The sequence below is a fragment of the Trypanosoma melophagium genome, assembly GCF_022059095.1.
Source record: "Trypanosoma melophagium isolate St. Kilda chromosome Unknown ctg5segment0, whole genome shotgun sequence".
Taxonomy (NCBI): domain Eukaryota; phylum Euglenozoa; class Kinetoplastea; order Trypanosomatida; family Trypanosomatidae; genus Trypanosoma; species Trypanosoma melophagium.
The window spans coordinates 343,201-361,454 of NW_027125187.1; the positions used below are offsets into that span (position 1 = coordinate 343,201).

General features: G+C 37.7%; 6 protein-coding genes across 6 annotated transcripts; all 6 read left to right on the forward strand.

The window, feature by feature from the left end:
* Positions 1 to 52: 52 nt before the first annotated feature.
* Positions 53 to 895, forward strand: LSM04_001587 (uncharacterized protein; the record flags this gene model as incomplete). The annotated part of the gene is made up of 1 exon (XM_067329542.1): positions 53 to 895. The coding sequence occupies one exon, from the start codon at positions 53 to 55 to the stop codon at positions 893 to 895; it is 843 nt and encodes a 280-aa protein (XP_067187226.1).
* An 802-nt stretch (positions 896 to 1,697) lies between these two features.
* LSM04_000154 (protein of unknown function DUF155) lies at positions 1,698 to 3,653 on the forward strand (the record flags this gene model as incomplete). Its single annotated transcript, XM_067329543.1, has 1 exon — positions 1,698 to 3,653. The coding sequence occupies one exon, from the start codon at positions 1,698 to 1,700 to the stop codon at positions 3,651 to 3,653; it is 1,956 nt and encodes a 651-aa protein (XP_067187149.1).
* Positions 3,654 to 4,118: 465 nt separating this feature from the next.
* On the forward strand, positions 4,119 to 5,735 carry LSM04_004591 (TRAM domain; the record flags this gene model as incomplete). The annotated part of the gene is made up of 1 exon (XM_067329544.1): positions 4,119 to 5,735. One exon carries the CDS (start codon positions 4,119 to 4,121, stop codon positions 5,733 to 5,735), a length of 1,617 nt encoding a protein of 538 aa, XP_067187367.1.
* Positions 5,736 to 6,079: 344 nt separating this feature from the next.
* On the forward strand, positions 6,080 to 12,778 carry LSM04_007327 (DnaJ domain; the record flags this gene model as incomplete). Its single annotated transcript, XM_067329545.1, has 1 exon — positions 6,080 to 12,778. One exon carries the CDS (start codon positions 6,080 to 6,082, stop codon positions 12,776 to 12,778), a length of 6,699 nt encoding a protein of 2,232 aa, XP_067187500.1.
* Positions 12,779 to 13,368: 590 nt separating this feature from the next.
* Positions 13,369 to 13,707, forward strand: LSM04_004344 (E3 ligase; the record flags this gene model as incomplete). The annotated part of the gene is made up of 1 exon (XM_067329546.1): positions 13,369 to 13,707. One exon carries the CDS (start codon positions 13,369 to 13,371, stop codon positions 13,705 to 13,707), a length of 339 nt encoding a protein of 112 aa, XP_067187353.1.
* A 2,242-nt stretch (positions 13,708 to 15,949) lies between these two features.
* Positions 15,950 to 16,270, forward strand: LSM04_003142 (E3 ligase; the record flags this gene model as incomplete). Its single annotated transcript, XM_067329548.1, has 1 exon — positions 15,950 to 16,270. One exon carries the CDS (start codon positions 15,950 to 15,952, stop codon positions 16,268 to 16,270), a length of 321 nt encoding a protein of 106 aa, XP_067187295.1.
* Between the last annotated feature and the right edge of the window lie 1,984 nt (positions 16,271 to 18,254).

Below are 18,254 nucleotides of genomic sequence, written 5' to 3' on the forward strand. Positions count from 1 at the left end.
AAAAGTATTGTGGTTGTGTATCCAGTAGAAAAGTAGTTGTTTAATTGCAGCTATGTGCTTCGCTGTTTTCTTTAGTGGGGTTGCATGGACATTTGATCGACTGAACAAGATCCAACGCCGAAGTTCAATTATTTTTACCGATCCCTTTGTCTTCCTCAGTGGTGGCTTAGCAGGATTAGCTGGACGAGCAGCAGTAATTCCATTTGATAAAGGAGGTGTAAAGGGTCCGGCTCAAGCATGCTACCGACGTATGCCACAATTTGGTCTACTCATGTGGTTTTATGTCCCACTGGCTTCACAATTATTGCCTGGTACAGAACGTGATCCCGCATTTAAGGCATTTACAACATTTGTACTAGGAACATTCGCTGGATTTATGATGCGTCTCATATGCAATCCTGTAAATCGTGTACGTGATGAATGCCTTCGTACAGGTGAGAGTTTTTTGAAGACATGTCAAAGATTCAAAAGTAAGACAGTATTACAGTTTTTCTATACCACACCTCCTCTTATGGCTAACGCTATTTACTTTGGAACACTTATGACCGTTTTCGAAGGGTTACGACGTTTCTGTGAGCGTAATCGCATAATTCCAATTCATATAGAAAAAGATAAAAATGGTAAAGATATATTTAATGCTGGGAACTATGCTACTGTAGCTCTTGGTAATACATTGGTAGGTGGTGTTGCTGCTGGTGTCGCATCTACTCTCTGTTACCCATTATCAGCTCATGCTTACCATCAAACTGTTATTCATGATTCCGCTATTTGTAGAGGATTGCTTCCGACCTTGCGAAAAGAAATACCAATGATGGCGGTTAGCTTCGGTGTGTTTTCTCTTTTACAGCCTATAATAGCACCTCATCACGGAACTCGTGTGGGTTTCGGTTACTAGATTGAGTTCAATATATATGATAGTTAGTAGAAAGAAAACGAGAGAAAAAAAATAAGGAGTCTAATCTTCCTATTTTTTTTTATATTGTTCTTCTTTTTGGAGCATTATTTTCTTATATTTTTTATTTGTGACTTGTAGCAAGTGAAGAGTTGGGCATTTTGGGGAGTGTGGGGGAAGAGGGTCTGAGTAGGGTTATTTGTTTTGGGCTGAATATATATATATATATATATATATATATATATATTCCTAAATTTATTTATTTATTGAGTATGAAGGTGTGATGGTATTAAGTAACGTTTTGTTATTACGTTTCTTTAGTAGTTGTAGAGTAGGTACAGAGAAGGAATGAGAAGAATGTAACGACACGAATCCTCTGTAATGTGTTATTGTGACTGTGACTATGTTATAGTTAATGGGAGAATACTGTTTTTTTTTTTTTTTTTGTTACTTCTTGTATTCTTCTTTAGCTTTTTATTTATTTTTATCACTCTATTTGTTTGTGTCTGTGTGGTTGTGGAAACCTTTTTTTTGTTTGTTTGTTTCCCAGATTTTGTTCACTGTTAATAGGATGTGTCGTCTATTGGTCAGAGCATGGTACAACTACTGTTATTTTTTTAATTTATTTATTTGCTGTAGTTCTTTATTCAACTCTTCTGTATTGTTTTTATTTTTATCCATCTCTTTTCTTCCGTACAAATACCTCCTCAAAAAACATTTTCTTTTTCTTTTTCTCTCTTTCACTTGGGTATGGTGGTATATATATATATATATGATTTAGTTTCTCAGGTGCTGCTGTGGAGTAATGAGTGGGCGGCGTGGGGGCGGTGAGAGCCCCGACTCCGCCTTCAGTTCGCCCAGCAGCAGCTCCGACTACGAGCAGTCAAAGTCCCCGCCCCACTGGAGCTCACGGAAGATGGATACTCCCACCATCTCAGGGCTAGACACCGAGCAGCAGAAGAGAAGTGGAAGCGAAAGGGATGGAGATGAGGAGGAGGAAGAGGAAAAAAGATATGAGCACTCACAAAAACAACAACAACAGCGGCAGCAGCAGCAGCAGCAGCAGAAAAAACAACGAAAGTATAAGCCGAAACACCACCATATGGAAGATGAGAAAGTGGATTCACCATTTCACTCTAGAAGTCGTTCTCAAAGTGACAGTACAGAGTCTGCCAACACCTCCCATGAGGGTTCAGTAGTGTCTAAACCGCGTAGTCCATATCAAAGTTACCACCCATACTATGAAGATAGAATTGCGCAAGTGGTTCAATCTGAAATTTCGAGTGCTCCTAGTGACTCTTTGATAGATTGGGCAAGCTCTTCAAAACGTTTGCACGATCGTCTATTACAACCAATTGGAGATACTGAAATGGAAGAGTCTAATCCCGTCATTGAGGAAGATAATGAAATTATTCCACCCTTATTACTGCTTCCACCTAGTAACGATACTGAGACCTTAAAAAGGGAAGAACCAGTTGCTGTAGAAATGAAGAATGTTAGTGATGTAGGTTCTGATTTAACGGAGCTTCGAGTAGGTGATAGTGCAACAGAAAATAAGACTAATGTGGTGGAACGAATGAAATATGAAGCACCGGAAGATCCAAGAAATCATATTATTAACGTTATTATTAATAGTCCTACTGGTAGTGTAACACTTCAGTCAATTCGTGAAGCTTTACAGTGGGATGAACAATTTGCGGCGACAAATGGAACTGTTCTTGATTATCTTCAAGGTTATCAATCAATTTTTGCTGTATCACCTGTAGATGATCGTGTAACACTACGTCAACCTTTACAAAGGACTAAAGGACGTCGCGCTATTCGAGGTCCACGTGGTTATCATGCTATTTCTAGTCGTATTGGAAGTATTAGCTATAGTTACGTAGCCAATGGATTTGATGTAGACGCTCTTGCAGCTATTTATAAACGTCGTGGATATGAGGCTTCTCTTATTTTTGATGTATTACATGTTTCATCACAACGTGTTTTTGATTTATTTCTATTTCCATATGGAGTTGTAGTATGGTGGGGACTAAATCGTCGAGATCATTGGATAGTAGAAGATGATTTTTTGTCATCTGGATGCTCATATGTTAGTGAAGCAATTAAAGAACGTTACTCTCAAAAGAATATTGATGAATTATTTCCTTTTTGGTGTTCCTATGAATCAGATGAGCAATATGATTCAAGTTCAGCTTCCACAAGAAAGGATGCTCTTGATAGATTTGCTACTAATCTCTGTTTTGATCACTATCTTGTTCCAGATGTTAATCCACTTCGGACTCAAATTATGTTAACTGTTTCTTATTCACTTGGACGTACAGCAGTTGTTGATTTCTTTGATAGTATGACACAGAAATTACAGAAACAAGTATTATCAATACCTTCTGATATTAGAGGACTTCTTGATTATTTTTCTACACGACGTCAAATTGCACATCTTGAGGGAGAAATCCATTTATCAATTGTAGCTATTACGGCATTACGTGATACACCCGAATTCTTATGGGAAATGCCTTGGTTAGATGAATACTATGAACTTACAGAGAAACACAATTCATTGGATCAACTTTTATCTTGGTATTGTGCTAAAAGTGATGCATTACTTCAACAGTTAGCAAATATTAAAACACGGCATTTTAGACTTTTCATGCTAGGCTCTGATGTTTTTTTGATTTTGCTATTAGTAATAGACGTTTGCTTTATCATGTTACGTTTCGTCTTGAGACTATATTTTCCATTGGAAGAAGAAATCTTGTAAACTAAAAAAAAAAGAAGATATGTGGAACTAGGAAACTCCGTAACTCAATCTTTCCAGGATCCTTAACCTCTATTTATATCTATTTTCTTATTGTTATTGCTGTCTTCACTTTAAGAAAAGGGGAATCTGGAAATGCCACCTTTTTTTTTTTTTTACGAATACAAAAAAAAAGAGTATCTATGTTTGTGACTGTGTTTGAATACACATGCTTTTTATCACCGTAAAGGTGTTGTGTTTTTTTTTTTTTTTTGCTCCTTCCTTATGTTTATCTCACTATTATCTATTATTATTTTTTGGTTTTTCATTATTATTCTTTCTGTGTGATTTGCTTGATCTCTCTCAGGTACAAAAAAAAAAATCTTCTTTTTCTGTTTTCTTTTTTATTATGGCATATTTGTAGGGGGCTGGTTTTACTTCTCCGCTCGTCCTTCTTTTTCTCCCTCTCACCCTTTCTCTCTCTCTGTGATGGAGAATGTGGACATGGAAGACGCCTTTGCCAACGGCAGTGGCGGCCTTACGGCTGCGGCTGGCGCCGGGCGGTCAACTTTTGTGAATTCCCGACGGCGGCGGGACCCAACGGCCTCGCAGGACGACTACGGCGACGGTATTCCCGGCAACGCAACGGTGTTTGTGCACACCTTCGGCTGCGGTCATAACGTGAGTGATGGGGAGTACATGGCAGGTCTGCTCACACAGGCGGGATACCGCGTCACAGATGTCTTTAACCACGCCGATGTGTATCTTCTTAACTCCTGTACAGTGAAGAGCCCGAGTGAGGAGCACTTCATTACAATGATGAATCGTGTACGTGCTACAGGTAAACCCCTCATCGTTGCCGGATGTGTTCCACAGGCAGATCCAAAGAACACACAGTGGGACGATGTTAGTGTAATTGGGGTGCGAAGTATCGACCGTGTCGCGCATGTTGTGTATGAAGCATTACAGGGAAATTGTGTACGTCTTATTGGTACTGGTGAGCAACAACAAACGCAACGTACTCAGGGATCCGAAGAACTTCCTTCATTAGATCATCCAAAGGTTCGTCGGAATAAGTACATTGAAATTATTCCCATCAATGTTGGATGTTTAAATCACTGTACATATTGTAAAACAAAACAAGCACGTGGAGATCTGCGAAGTTGGCCTATTTCAAGTATTACCTCACGTGTACGAGATGTACTACGAGAAGGAGTTCGAGAGATTCGATTAACATCTGAAGATGTTGGTGCTTATGGTGTTGATATTGGTACAAACATTGTTTCACTTCTTCGTTCTGTTGTAAAGGAGTTAGAGGGGACAAATGTTATGATGCGGGTAGGTATGAGTAACCCACCGTATTTACTTCGTCATGTGGATGAATTTGCAAAACTTCTTAAACATCCAAATGTTTATGAGTTTGTACATATTCCTGTACAGTCTGGTTCTAATCGAATTTTAGATGCCATGCAACGGGAATACAGTGTTGAAGAATTTCTTGAATGCGTAGAACATATCCGCCATATTGTACCAAATGTCTCTATAGCCACTGATATTATCTGTGCATTCCCTGGTGAGGGAGAAAGAGAGTGGCACGAGACGATGGACCTTTGTAAAAAGATTTTATTTCCTATGATGAATATTACTCGTTTTTACCCTCGTCGTAATACCCCTGCTGCAGCCATGAAACAAATATCCAAAGAAATAGCAAAACAACGTACATCTGAACTGACAGAATTTTTTAATTCATATCGTACCTACGATAACATGGTCGGTGAGGTGCATAGTGTTACGTTACTGGAGATAGCTCACGATAAGCATCACCTTGTTGGACACACAAAAAATTATGTTCAAGTGCTTGTTGATCCTAAAGATGCCAGAATGGGAGATACAGTTACTGTTATCATCACTTCAACTTCGAAATACAGCGTTGTAGGACGCGTCTTACATAGCCGCTGGGAACGTTTGTTGGCGATGACATCATCAAAAGTTACTGGTCACCAAATTTCATGGGGTATGTTAGGTGTTTTTACTGTAAGTACTGTTTCAGTAGCAGCATTATTTGCTTCGGGAGTAACAAGAGCGTATAGGTCGCGTAAACAATAGCGTTGATGAGAAAAAGAATAAGAATGATAAAAGAACAACGGGTAAAGGGGTTTAACATTGGTGTAATTGCGTATGTTTACCTGGAAATTCCTTATTACCCTTATATTAAATTGAAATTTGTGTTTAAAAAAAGATTCCTCTGTTGTATTTATTAATAAATTATCTGCAATTAACTATAATATTATTTAAAAGAAAAGAAAATTTTAGGTAATGTTTTCTTAATTTTTAATTTCTTGTTTTTTTTTTTTTTTGCTTTCTTGCATTATATTTACACTCAAATGTATAGACATATATATTTTATAAATATATGTAGAATACCGTCTTAGTCAAAACATAGCAACAAAATGAATGTCAAAGAGACAGGTGTGCCACGTATTCTTAACCGTGAAACTGGATCACGTGGTTCATTTGAGGAATATAGTTCTCGTCACACAGTCATCAAAAATTCATGGAAAGGAAAGTACATGCGCATCTTTTGTATTGGAAGTAGGCATATAGCGACAATTAATCCGCAAAGTATTTTTTGTGTTACTAACCGATGGGATTACCAAAACCATCTGGTGGATGTTGTACCAACCCCCCATAGCTTGACTGATTTTTCGGTAACCACTGGCAAAACAGGGAAAAGTGAAACGTTAAACTTTCAGTGTAATACAGCCATGGAGCGTGCGGAGTTACTCACGGATGTGCAGCGTAACCGAGCCCTATTTGACCCGCAATACCAGTCCCACGCCTCCGATCATCTCTACGCTGCCCGCAAGTACGGCAGTGATGAGGAATACCGCGACTGCCGCCTCCGCGTGACGAACATTGCGGTGGAGCAGCTGGACGCCGCCGGCCGCGTGGTGGGGGCATATCTCTTTATGGACCTCAAGGGCCTCGCCGCCGTGGCCGACTGCCCCCGCAGCCTCGTCCTCCTCCACGGCCCGCAGCCGCGGCTCCACCGCTACGAGACGGCGGAGGACCCCCAGACGGTCGCGAGGGCCATCGCCGACGCCGCCCGCCGGTTCGTTGGCCTCCCGCCGCCCCCCGCCGCCCGCGTCCTCACCGCCCGGCAATTCGACGCCGACCGCCTCGGGGTCCCACGGCACGCACTGGCGGCCCTCGCAGAGTTTCCCGCAGAGAAGTGGACGCGAAAACATGAAAAGCGGCTGCCACGACTCCTCGCTACGACAGTGGAGTGTTTGCTGGAAATGGATCCTGCTACATATAATACCACAAGTCTTTCCTTCTTTGCTGATATGTACGCACTGGTGCGGTGTGAAGAGGATGAGCAGCGGTTTATGATTCAGTACAAGGAACCGTCTATCACTAAAGTTTACACTTCCCCTGTGCGGGATGCTCTACTTGCACACCTTCTTCACAGTTGCAGTGCCGTGCAAAATCTTAATGTTTCAGTCGTTGTAAAACCTTTAGAACGTGGTAAGCGTGCCGCACCTTTCCGTGTTCTACTCTCAGAGGAAATTGAAAGTACATTACTTAATTGTCTTATAGATCCTCTTAAAGGAGGTGGTCATGTGGCTATGACTTATTTGGAAGTAGTAGAATTTTTTAATGCTAATATTGAATATACTGGTCTTCGTTTTACAGAAAATCGTGATGGATTATTTGCTGAAAATCGGGAAAAAATGATATTTGCAGCATTAATGGCTTTATTAAATAATTTTCCTATTAGTGATAATCCAATAATTATTGTACAACAATTTTACGCCCTTAGACGATTATGTGTTACCCGTATTGGGTTTAGCTCAGCTGCACTCGTACCTTCACTTATTAAAAGTATAGAATGTGTTTGTATGAGTGCACTTAAGATGAATAATCTTGCAGTTTCTCATGCAGTAATTGATCTTTTATGTGTTCTCATGACACCACATCATAATCATTACGAATTAGCTCATGAAAAGATTAACAAAAATCGTATTCTTAAACATGAAAGATTGGTAAAAGAATTAATGATAATGTTACATAATTATACAATATCAGAAAGTGCATCCCTTGTTGTTCTATCATTATTAAATTTTTTCGTTTATGCACTTTGTCCACCTTATTGTGAAACAACAGAAGCTGAGGTTTTTACTTCTGTGATAAAAAATATGATTGATATAAATGGAAAAGATCTTTTTAACCTTATGCAACATAATTGTAACGCTATCAGCTATAGTGCAGGTCAGATTATACGTGTAATTATGGAAGAAGGAACGAGTGATCAATTTTCAGCTATGCAAGACGCATCATTAACTGAAGGTGGAATTCTTGGTCAACTTCATTTGGCTATATTTAGTAAGAACCGTGATTTACGTGATCTAGCACGTCAACTTATTGCTTATTGGACGCACAAAAACACTAATATGCAGGATTTAATGCGTAGTATACTTCCACCTGCATTACTTCTTTTCCTTCAGTCAAAGGATGAACCACCAGAAGATGAGATGGAAAAAAAACGTAAACGAAAAGTTGTAGCAATGTCTAATACCTTTTGGGAATCTAAAATTGGTTGGTTTAAAAAACATTTTCATCCAAGTAAAGTTTTGTCAAAAGGTACGACGTATAATCCATCTTTTAATCATGATGAAAAAAATTATGTTCGTCCTAGAGAAGTACGTGTACGACCAACACTAAATTGGCCTATGCTATTTTATCAATTAAAGCAAGATCATATGCAACCAGATTTAATTTGGAATCACACTACAAGAGAAGAATTACGAGGAGCATTAGAAGGAGAAATGCAGGCGCTTAAATTAGGAAAAGGTATTCGTAGTGATATTACTATTGCATGGAATTACCGTGAATTTGAAGTGAGGTATCCAAGTCTTAATGATGAACTTAAAATTGGACGACATTATCCACGTCTTCTTTTTGAAGTAAAGAATCCAGTTATTGCTCGACCAAGAGAATTTTTTAATGATATGTATCATCGTTTTCTTCTTACACAAGATCATAAAACAAAATTGGATTGTTTGCATGGAATGACTATTTTATATGAATATTATGCAAATGATATTGGTCAATTTAATGATTTAGAATACATAGTAAAAATGTTGGAAGGAACTTTGGATCCAATTTTTCGAGATTATTTACTAAAATTTATCACAGAACTTTTACGTGATCGTCATAATGTAAAATTATTCTTAGATTGTGGTGGACTTAAACCACTTCTGGAATTAGTTACTATAGCACATCTACATGTTGATAGACCTCAACTTCATAACGCAACTAATGCTATTGAATTTGGTGGATTATCAGTAGAATTACAAGATCAAGAAAAGGAATGGTATTATACTAAAGATGGTGTTAAACAAGATCCAGTTTCATATACTCGTTTAAAAGAATTATACTTTGAAAAGGAAGTAACAAATGATACAAAAGTATGGGCACAAGGATTAAATGGATGGAAAGAATTTAAAGATGTTCCACAACTTCGTTGGGGTATTGTGACAAGTAAAAGTAATAAACTCATGACGTTTTCTGAGGTGTCATGTAGTATTCTTGATATATTTTTACTAGTTTGTACATACTATCCAACAAAAGATGCTAATGGTGCTATTATGCAACCTCTTCCACGAGTAAAACGTTATCTATCAAGTCCTCAAGTGCTTCCACATATTGTACAATTATTATTAACATTTGATCCATCTATTTGTAGTCGTGTTCATTCACTTCTTTATGTTATTATGGAAGATAATCCACTTTTATCACGTTTTTTCCTAACTGGTGTATTCTTTTTTGCACTCATGTATACTGGATCTGATATACTTCCAATGTGTAGATTATTATATTTATCTCATTCTCGTCAGGGATTTCAATTTCAACACGAAAATGATATTATACGACGTAGTTTTCTCAGTGTATTACTTCCCCCAGCTCTTGTGTGTTATTTATCAAATCATGGTCCAGAGTCTTTTGCAGATGTTCTTCTTGGGGAATATGAAACACCAGAAGCTATTTGGGGAGGCGAAATGCGTCGTTCTCTTGTTGAAACCATTTCTAGACATATTTCTGATTTTTCCCCACGACTTATTTGTAATAACCGAGCTATTTATCAATATTGTCCTATTGTTGGCGTTGTATATAAGGAACTTCGAGATGAATTATTTTGTGCCCAATATTATTTACGTCATTTCTGCGATGAATTACATTATCCAAATTGGCCTGTCGCCGATCCGGTGGCTCTCCTGCGTGAAGTACTCACCGCCTGGCGAAGAGAACTGGGCAAACAACCGAGTGGTCTCACCCGTGAAGGTTGTGTGCAGGAACTGGAGATTACGAATCAAGAGAATAATTTAACACCACAAATTGTACGAAAGGCATATTTTAAATTGGCTGCATTATATCACCCAGATAAAAATCCTGATGGAAGAGAAAAATTTGAACGTATTCAAATAGCATATGAATTTTTAGTTTCAGATAATGTAACCTCAGATGAACCTAATCCATCTAATATAGCTCTTTTGCTTCGTACACAGTCTATTTTATTTAGAAGATTCGGTGATGTTATGAATCAATATAAGTATGCAGGATATGGTCTTTTATTAAAACTTATTAAAGGAGAATATGAAGATTCGGAAATGTTACGAAAAGATGTTGTACTTATGGAACCAGCAACAGAATTATGTTACTTTACAGTTCAAAATGTTCCACTTAACGCTGATGAATTACAAGCAGAAGGTGGTATTGAACTTTTATCAAATGTTATGCAACGTTGTTTTGAAGTTATTACACCCAATTCCACAGATGATTTAAATCAAGTAAAAATTGCAAAACATTGTATACATACTTTTCGTGTAGCTGCAGAATTTCCTGATTGTAGACATCATATTGCTAGTAATCCTATTATTTGTCATCTTATAGCTAAGGGTATTGCTTATGAAAAATCAGTAGCTTTATCACGTGCTTGTATTCAAGCATGTCAATCTTTCTGCGTTGATGATACTTTACAGGAACGTCTTTTAAAAGAAGGAGCTCTTTGGCATTTAATGTTATTCCTATTTCGTTATGATTATACATTAAATGAAAGTGGAGTAGAAATGCAGGAAGAGCATCATAAACAATTGTTCGCAAACAGGGCAGCAGTCTATGCTCTTCAAGCTATTTATGCTTTAGTAGGAATTCAACCAAATAGTGAGTATCCAAAGACAAAACCAAATACTGAAATGATTCATATGTTACAAAAACTTTTAACCCCATATATTGTTCAAAAAATGCGACTTATTCCTCATGGTGAAGATGAAATATTAAAACTTATAAATAGCAATCATAGTACACCATATATGTTATGGGATAATTCTTGCCGTCATGAATTACAAGAAATGCTTACTATAAATTCTGAAAAATGTCGTGATTCAGGTATGTTTAGTGAAGGTTCACCATCTTTTACAGATAATCATTTTGTTTATTCTGCACACAAAGGAGAACTTATAGTTGGTAGTATTTTTGTTCGTTTGTATAATGAACAACCGAATTTTTCAATTGAAGATCCTGCAGCATTTTGTGCTGCCATGATAAAATTTTTGAATTATCAGTTAAACAATAATAGTTCTACGGGAGTAATTTTAGTAGTAGAAGCTATGAAAAATATTCTTATTGCCTATCCAAATAAGGATGTTACAACTACTATAGAACAAAATGTGAATCTACTTTTAAAATGGTTCTCATACAATGATATCACTCTCATTTTGAAGACTTCTGAACTACTTGAAAAAGTTTCTCATCATTTAAATTGTTTAGAAGCTATTGGTAAGTGTGATACAGCAGTAACAGAAGTAATTCTTGGGATTAATCGTGGTGGTGAAGTCGTAGAACCGAGCTGTGTGTCTTTTCTAAGAGTTGCCCTTTCAAATTGTGGAGTAGTACAGCAAGCATTAGATCATGGATTGTATGCTGTGTTATTACGTATTCTTGCTACATCTTCACTGCAAGAGTGTAAGGAAGATGTTTGTGCCTGTTTAGCTAAAGGGTTTTCAGATAAACTGTGTGGTCCTAAACTTTTCTTACGTGCTTCAAAACTTATTCCTTCTGTATTTTTAGATATGATGAAAGAGAGTTCTGTTAATGCTTGTCAACTTTTAACTACTTGGCAAGAAACTCCTGAACTTGTGTGGAATAAAGAACGTAAAGCACGTTTTGTAGAAATATGTACTGCTTGTCAATCAGATATTTTTGAATTGTTAGAGCATGATCCAACAGCTTATTGGAAAATTCCAGAGAATATTTTAGCAGAATCAGGTGAAGACTTGCAAATAGGAGGTGTATATTTAAAACTCTACCTAAGTCAACCAGGATGGAGTGTACGTAAACCTAAAGAATTTCTTTTAGCACTTTTGGAGAAATTTGTAGCTGAGTGTGGTAAACCAATAGAGAATATAAATACAGAAATGATCGTTCTTATTGCAGATGCAGGATTACGACTACTACAAACATCCCCTGTTTTGGCAGATCATCTTTTTTCACTTGGTTACGCGCAAAAACTGTTTGAGTTATTAGAATCAAAACAAGAAATAGTAGCTGGGAATGCCCTTAAGTGGGTACATGAAGAGTGTGGTTCTCGTATATGTGTAGAAAGCTTTGCGGGTTTTGATCCTGTTGCTTCCTTACTAGCATATATGAAGGCAGGCTTACCTCAACTCCCTTTATTAATGGATACAATGGAGCGTTTACTCTCTCGTTCCTCAGAACGAGCTAATATGATACGTCTTGCTTTGCAAAATCAACTTCCACAACATTTATTGGAGTTATTGGAGGTAGGTGTTACACCACAAACATGTGGGGATCAATCTCCTGCTGCTGTACGTGCGTTAATTATTAAAGTATTAAAGACGATGGCTAGTGTTGAGGATCCTGTGTATGGAGTCAAGTTGGATGCTATTCTCGCTGAAAGTAGGGTATGGTCCAAGTATAAGGATCAGAGTCATGAACTGTTTCTATCCAATATTAACTTTAGTGGATATATCGAAGGCGCACCTCAGCAGCGGCAGCAACTCTTTCTATCCCTTTCGGACCCCTCTACTCACGATATTAGTAATGATGGTGGTCCACCCCCAGTGTAAACCACATTTCACTCTTCCTCTTTTTCTGTTTTCTGTTTTTTCTTTTTTTTTTTGTGTGTGAGACTGGTGATGATGAATACTAGAGCAATCCCCCTCTATGTGTAGAGAGACATTTTTATCGTGAAAAAGAGAGGAGCTAATCAAAAAGGGAAGAGTAAAACGAAAGTTCCGTACTTTATTGATGTGGAATTTTATTTTCTTTTATACATATTGTAGCTTCATTCCCTTGCAAAGTTGTACTTGATCTTTTTTCACTCTTGCATTTATTGTCGTTGCTTTTTTGTTATTGTTGTTATTATTCTTGGTCCCCTTCCCTTTATTTTTTTTTTTTTTGCTCCCTTTTCATTTTTTCCTTTGTTATTATTATTATTATTATTATTATTATTATTATTATTATTATTATTATTTTGCCTGTGATAATAATAATAAAAAAAACCCATCGTACGAAAGAACATCTCCATTGAGCAAGCACAAGCGCAATTTTTTTTTCAAGTTTCAATCCAATATTCGATCCAAACCAACAGTGAACAAAAAGAAAGAAATAAAGAAAGGAAAAGAACAGCGAAAAAAAAAAAAAGTACCATCCAGCCATGCACCCACAAACCCCAACGTGCTCTGACGCCCGCTCCGAGAACAGCGTGAGTTTCAACACCGTCGCCCGGTACGGCCGCAGAGGCGTTGACTTCTCCAAATTCCGCACCCGCATGTGCCGCAACTACACGATGGGCCTCGCGTGTCCCTTCGGGGAGAACTGTGCCTTCTCGCACGGCGACGCGGAGCCGCAGGCCGCACGGGTCGACGAGGGCGAAATGCCGCCGCCGCCGCCGTACGCGGAGGCCGTAGAGACGGAGTTGATGCTGCCGCCCGCCTACCCGTCCCGCTTCCGCCACGACCCGTACAGCTTCAGTGGAGTATTGTTCGAAGAATAGAGAAGAAAGGAAGGAAGGAAGAAAGAGAACGTATGAGATGGGAGAGAACGTATAATGCTTCAGATGAAGAATATATATATATATATGCACCCAAATCGGTATTTGACACATGAGTCTTTTGCCAACGCGATGAGACAGAAGTCATCACCAAGTGCGTCGTAATAAGGAAAAAAAGAGAGTGTCAAAAGTAAAAGAGAGAGAGAGGGAGGGAAAGAGAAAAAAAAACAGTAAGGAATAATGGAAGGAGGTTGGAAAACAAAGAATAAAAAGTAAAGTATGGAATGATAAAGGAAGACAAAATACGCCTACGTGAAACTCATGGAACTGAATACATGCAAAGTGCGATGAGCTGAAAAGGAGGTAATATATATATGTATATATATGTAATGACTTTGTTGCGAGATTCTGTGTTTCCATCCTTGTTTTGTATACATCTATTTACCATTCTTGCTGGTTTTCTATCTCTCTCTCTTTTCCTGTTCACGTCTCTTTCTCTGGTTCTGCGCCCGAAGGTGAGGCTTGCTATCTGTGGCGCCACCCATCTCTGTTTTCATCCTTTGTTTTTCTTTTTCATTGTTTTCAGTTTTTTTTTTTATTTTTGCTTTTTTTGTTTTACTTTTTTTTTGTGTGTGTGTTTTTCCAAATCTATTTACACCCCATTTTTTTTCCGTGTTGTGTTTTTTTTCTTGTTTTTTTTTTGTTTTGTTTTGTTTTTTGTTTTATTTGAAAGGAAAAAAGGACAAAAGGGTACAATGGGGAACAGTACCACAACATACACTCCAAACTATTATTATTATTGTTAATTCCCCCGTACACATACGTGCAGCAAGAATAAAAAGAAGGGGAATACAGTACAAAAAAAAAAAATGAAATTGTAACTATGGGGAGAATAAAGAAAAAATTGTCGATTTTGTACACAGTTAATATTCTTCTCTTTCTTTTTTTTTCAATCACCTTTACATTTTCTTTATTTCAGTATTTTTGTATGGGGATAAAGATATGGAGGGTGAGAAAAAAATCGGAAAAATGTACAGCGGGGCTTTAAGCAAAAAAAAAAATCCACAGGGGAATTATGAAAAAAAGGCGAGTAGGCAACTAAGATGATGGAAAGATACGTGTGTGTGTGTGTGTTTGATTGCACGACTGTAACGCAGCAGCAGCAGTGGTAAGAGATAAGAAAAGAAAAACGGAAAAAAAATTTCATTTTGTGTTATCACACCACTTTTTTTCTTCCGGTTTCTTCATAGCCGTGCCCTGGGTCTTGATCATCATATGTACCCCAGTTTTTTTTTTTTTATTTGCTGTATACCCGCATTTTTTTTCTCATTTTCCTTTGTTTTGTTTTTATTTATTTTTGCTCCTTTGTTTTTGTTTTCTCATTTATCTATCTCTCTGCGCCTGTGTCGCTTATTCTCTTCTTCACTCACTGTAAATATAATGCACCTTTGTGAAATGTATGTGTTTGTTTGTTTGTTTGTGTCGTATCACGCGGGCCGACGCGATTATTCACTGCAGCGCATACACTCATCACGCCCATGAGGTGCAGACAATGTGAATGGGGTGTCGTGAACCGTGAGGCCATTCATACAAATAACACATATTCTTTTTTTTTTTTGTAAACAGAGAAGTGTAAGAATTATGGGTGTGTGTGTGTGTGTGTGAATGTGTGAAGGGAAATAGAGAAGGAGCGTATAAACACGTGCTCTGAAAGGCACATAAAGGCAATGAGGAGGATTTGTTGAGAAGGAAAGAAAAGAAGGAAGCGGGAAGCGGGAGAAAAAAAATGGACCAGGCGGACGAAATGAGGTGAGAATAGTCTTATATACATATATATATATATATTCCTCTTTTTTTTTTTTGCCGTCTCTTCTTTACGCTTTTCTTTAACTTATCTCACTCGGTAAAGAAGACAAATGGAGAAAGTACAAAACCATAAAAAAAACAGGACGGGGAACACGGGCAGTGAATCCCCACCTGGTCTAACAACTTGCCCGCTTGTTACACTATTAGACTGATAATGACACTCGAATATTTCGTTACATGTCTCTCTTTTTTCCTTTTTTTATTTATCTCTTGTTAAATAAATATATTTATATTTATATTTATATTTATATTTATTTATATAAACCTATTCACAATAAAACAACCTATAGGACAGGGAAAGCTGAGGAGCTCAAAAGAAGAAGTAAACACACACACAAAAAAAAACACAAGCAAGCACAAAAAAAAAGAAAGACAAAGCATGCGATTACCCACAAACTCTGATACCCGGTCCGAAAGCACTACGGTGTCCCGCCGAAAGCCGAGGGGATTCTATCACTACAAATTCCGCACCCGCATGTGCCGCAACTACACGATGGGCCTCGCGTGTCCCTTCGGGGAGAACTGTGCCTTCTCGCACGGCGACGCGGAGCCGCAGGCCGCACGGGTCGACGAGGGCGAAATGCCGCCGCCGCCGCCGTACGCGGAGGCCGTCGAGACGGAGTTGATGCTGCCGCCCGCCTACCCGTCCCGCTTCCGCCACGACCCGTACAGTGTGCACGGATTTATGTATGAGGACTGAACAGGACTGCTCTTCTTTCTTTTTTGTTTTTTCGCTTGTTGGCTTGTCAAGGAGGAAGTGGAGGATAAGCCATTGGTTTGGGAATTCGCAGTATATATATATATATATATATATATATGGGCGTGCATTCATATATATATTTTTTTCTTGTTGAAACATGGTTTACTTCTTTTGGTTCAGCTATATTATTATGCCTTTTTATCATTGTCGTAATGGAAACTTATACACGTAATGATTTTTCTTTTTGTTGTATACACTTTCATGTAAGTTTTTTTTTTTTTTTTTTTGAGGGGGGGGATACTTTTGCTGTTATTTTTCTTGCTTCCTGTCGTTGCTACTACATTTTTTGTGCTTTAGCAGTAGCATTCTGAAGGATGCTGCTGGGCATGTATGTATATAAATATTTACCTATTTATCCCTTCTTCGACGTCAGATTGGTGTGCGTATGTTTTTTTTTTTTTTGCTTTATACTCACTTGGGAGGTGGAGGTCGTGTCGCTTCCTGGCGACAATCAGCTAAGAGTGTATATGCACCACAAGTAGTTTTTTCTTCTTACATAAGAAGTTCTTCCTGAAACAAAAAAAAAAGAATATAAAGTATTATACGTCCAAATTTTTTTGTTTGTCTGTGTCTCTGGGCCACTGTCTAATCATTGGTTTGACCTTAGATAATGGAGAAGAAAAATACCTGATTTTTCTGGACTTGGCAGATGAATATATATATTTCCTTATATGGTGTAGGCAAGTGAAGACAAAACGAGAGAAGGAAAGAAAAACCAAGAAATTCCTTCTCTGTACTATTGTTGACGTTATTATTGCGATTATTGTTCTTCTTGCTGTTTACTTTTTATGTTGCCACGCACTTTTGCTGCCTCTCTTCCAAATTGCTGTTGGGCTACAGCGTGACCTAGTGAAGGGGTTCATTTCTTTTTTTTTCTATTTCTGTTGATGCTCTCTTCCTTGTTTTCAGTTGATGTTTTCTTTTAAGTTTTTCTGTTCTTTCGTTTCTATAAATTACTCCGTACGGTATATACAGCTCTCTGTGGATCTACAACACTGTGTACATATGCACACCTATGGAATGTTTGTGTGGTTGTACGTATCCAAATGAAGATATTTTCTTGTAGCTATCTATGTATTTACTGATGGGCTTCCTCCCAGCGACGTAGTGGAGATTATTTTTGAAGATGAAATTAAATTGAAGGAGGGAATGAAAAATAAAGAAGTGAGAATGTGGAGCTCTCAGAAGAAGAAGGAAGGAATATCTCATGGAATATATTTGATCTTCTTCTCTATCTGTCTATCTCTTTCTCTCTTTCTCTCTCTTCCCCTGTGTCTGTGTGTGCCTTTCATTATCTGATTTTTATTTACTTTTTGTTTTTGCTTCAGTTCTTTTTATTATTATTTCGTGACGCTTTCATTTACTCATTGATCATTTTCTTTTTTTTTTTTTGCACGGGGAATGCGCTGGAATTCTTTCTTTTTTTCATTTGTTTTGCGTTTCCTTACTTATACATGGAGTCGCGGATATTGTAACACTAATACTACTGTATGAGTAAGAACCTTTCATTTTTTTCTTTTCTTGTTTGTTGTCATTTTATGTTTTTTTTTTATTTTTGCTTCAGACGGCTGAGAACTGCGCGGGTTTTTTTTTTGTTTCTGATTCTCTGCAGGTTTTGGGGATTCATATAATGAAGAAGTGTACGAACATATTTGTAACAATGGTATTATATATATATATGGTTTTCTGCATCATATTACATATATACATCCTGTATTTTTCTCTTTATTTTCTCTTCTTTAACCGTTAAATGGTGAATTTGAAGAACAAAAGGGGTAATCCTTCATCTCTCTTTTTCTTTTCGTTGTACCATTGCTACAGAACAAGAGGCAAGAAGCAAACAGACTAGCAAAGAAAAAAAAAAGAACGAAGAACATAAGCGAAAAAAAAAGTTTTTTTAATTTTCTTTACTTGCTTAAAAACA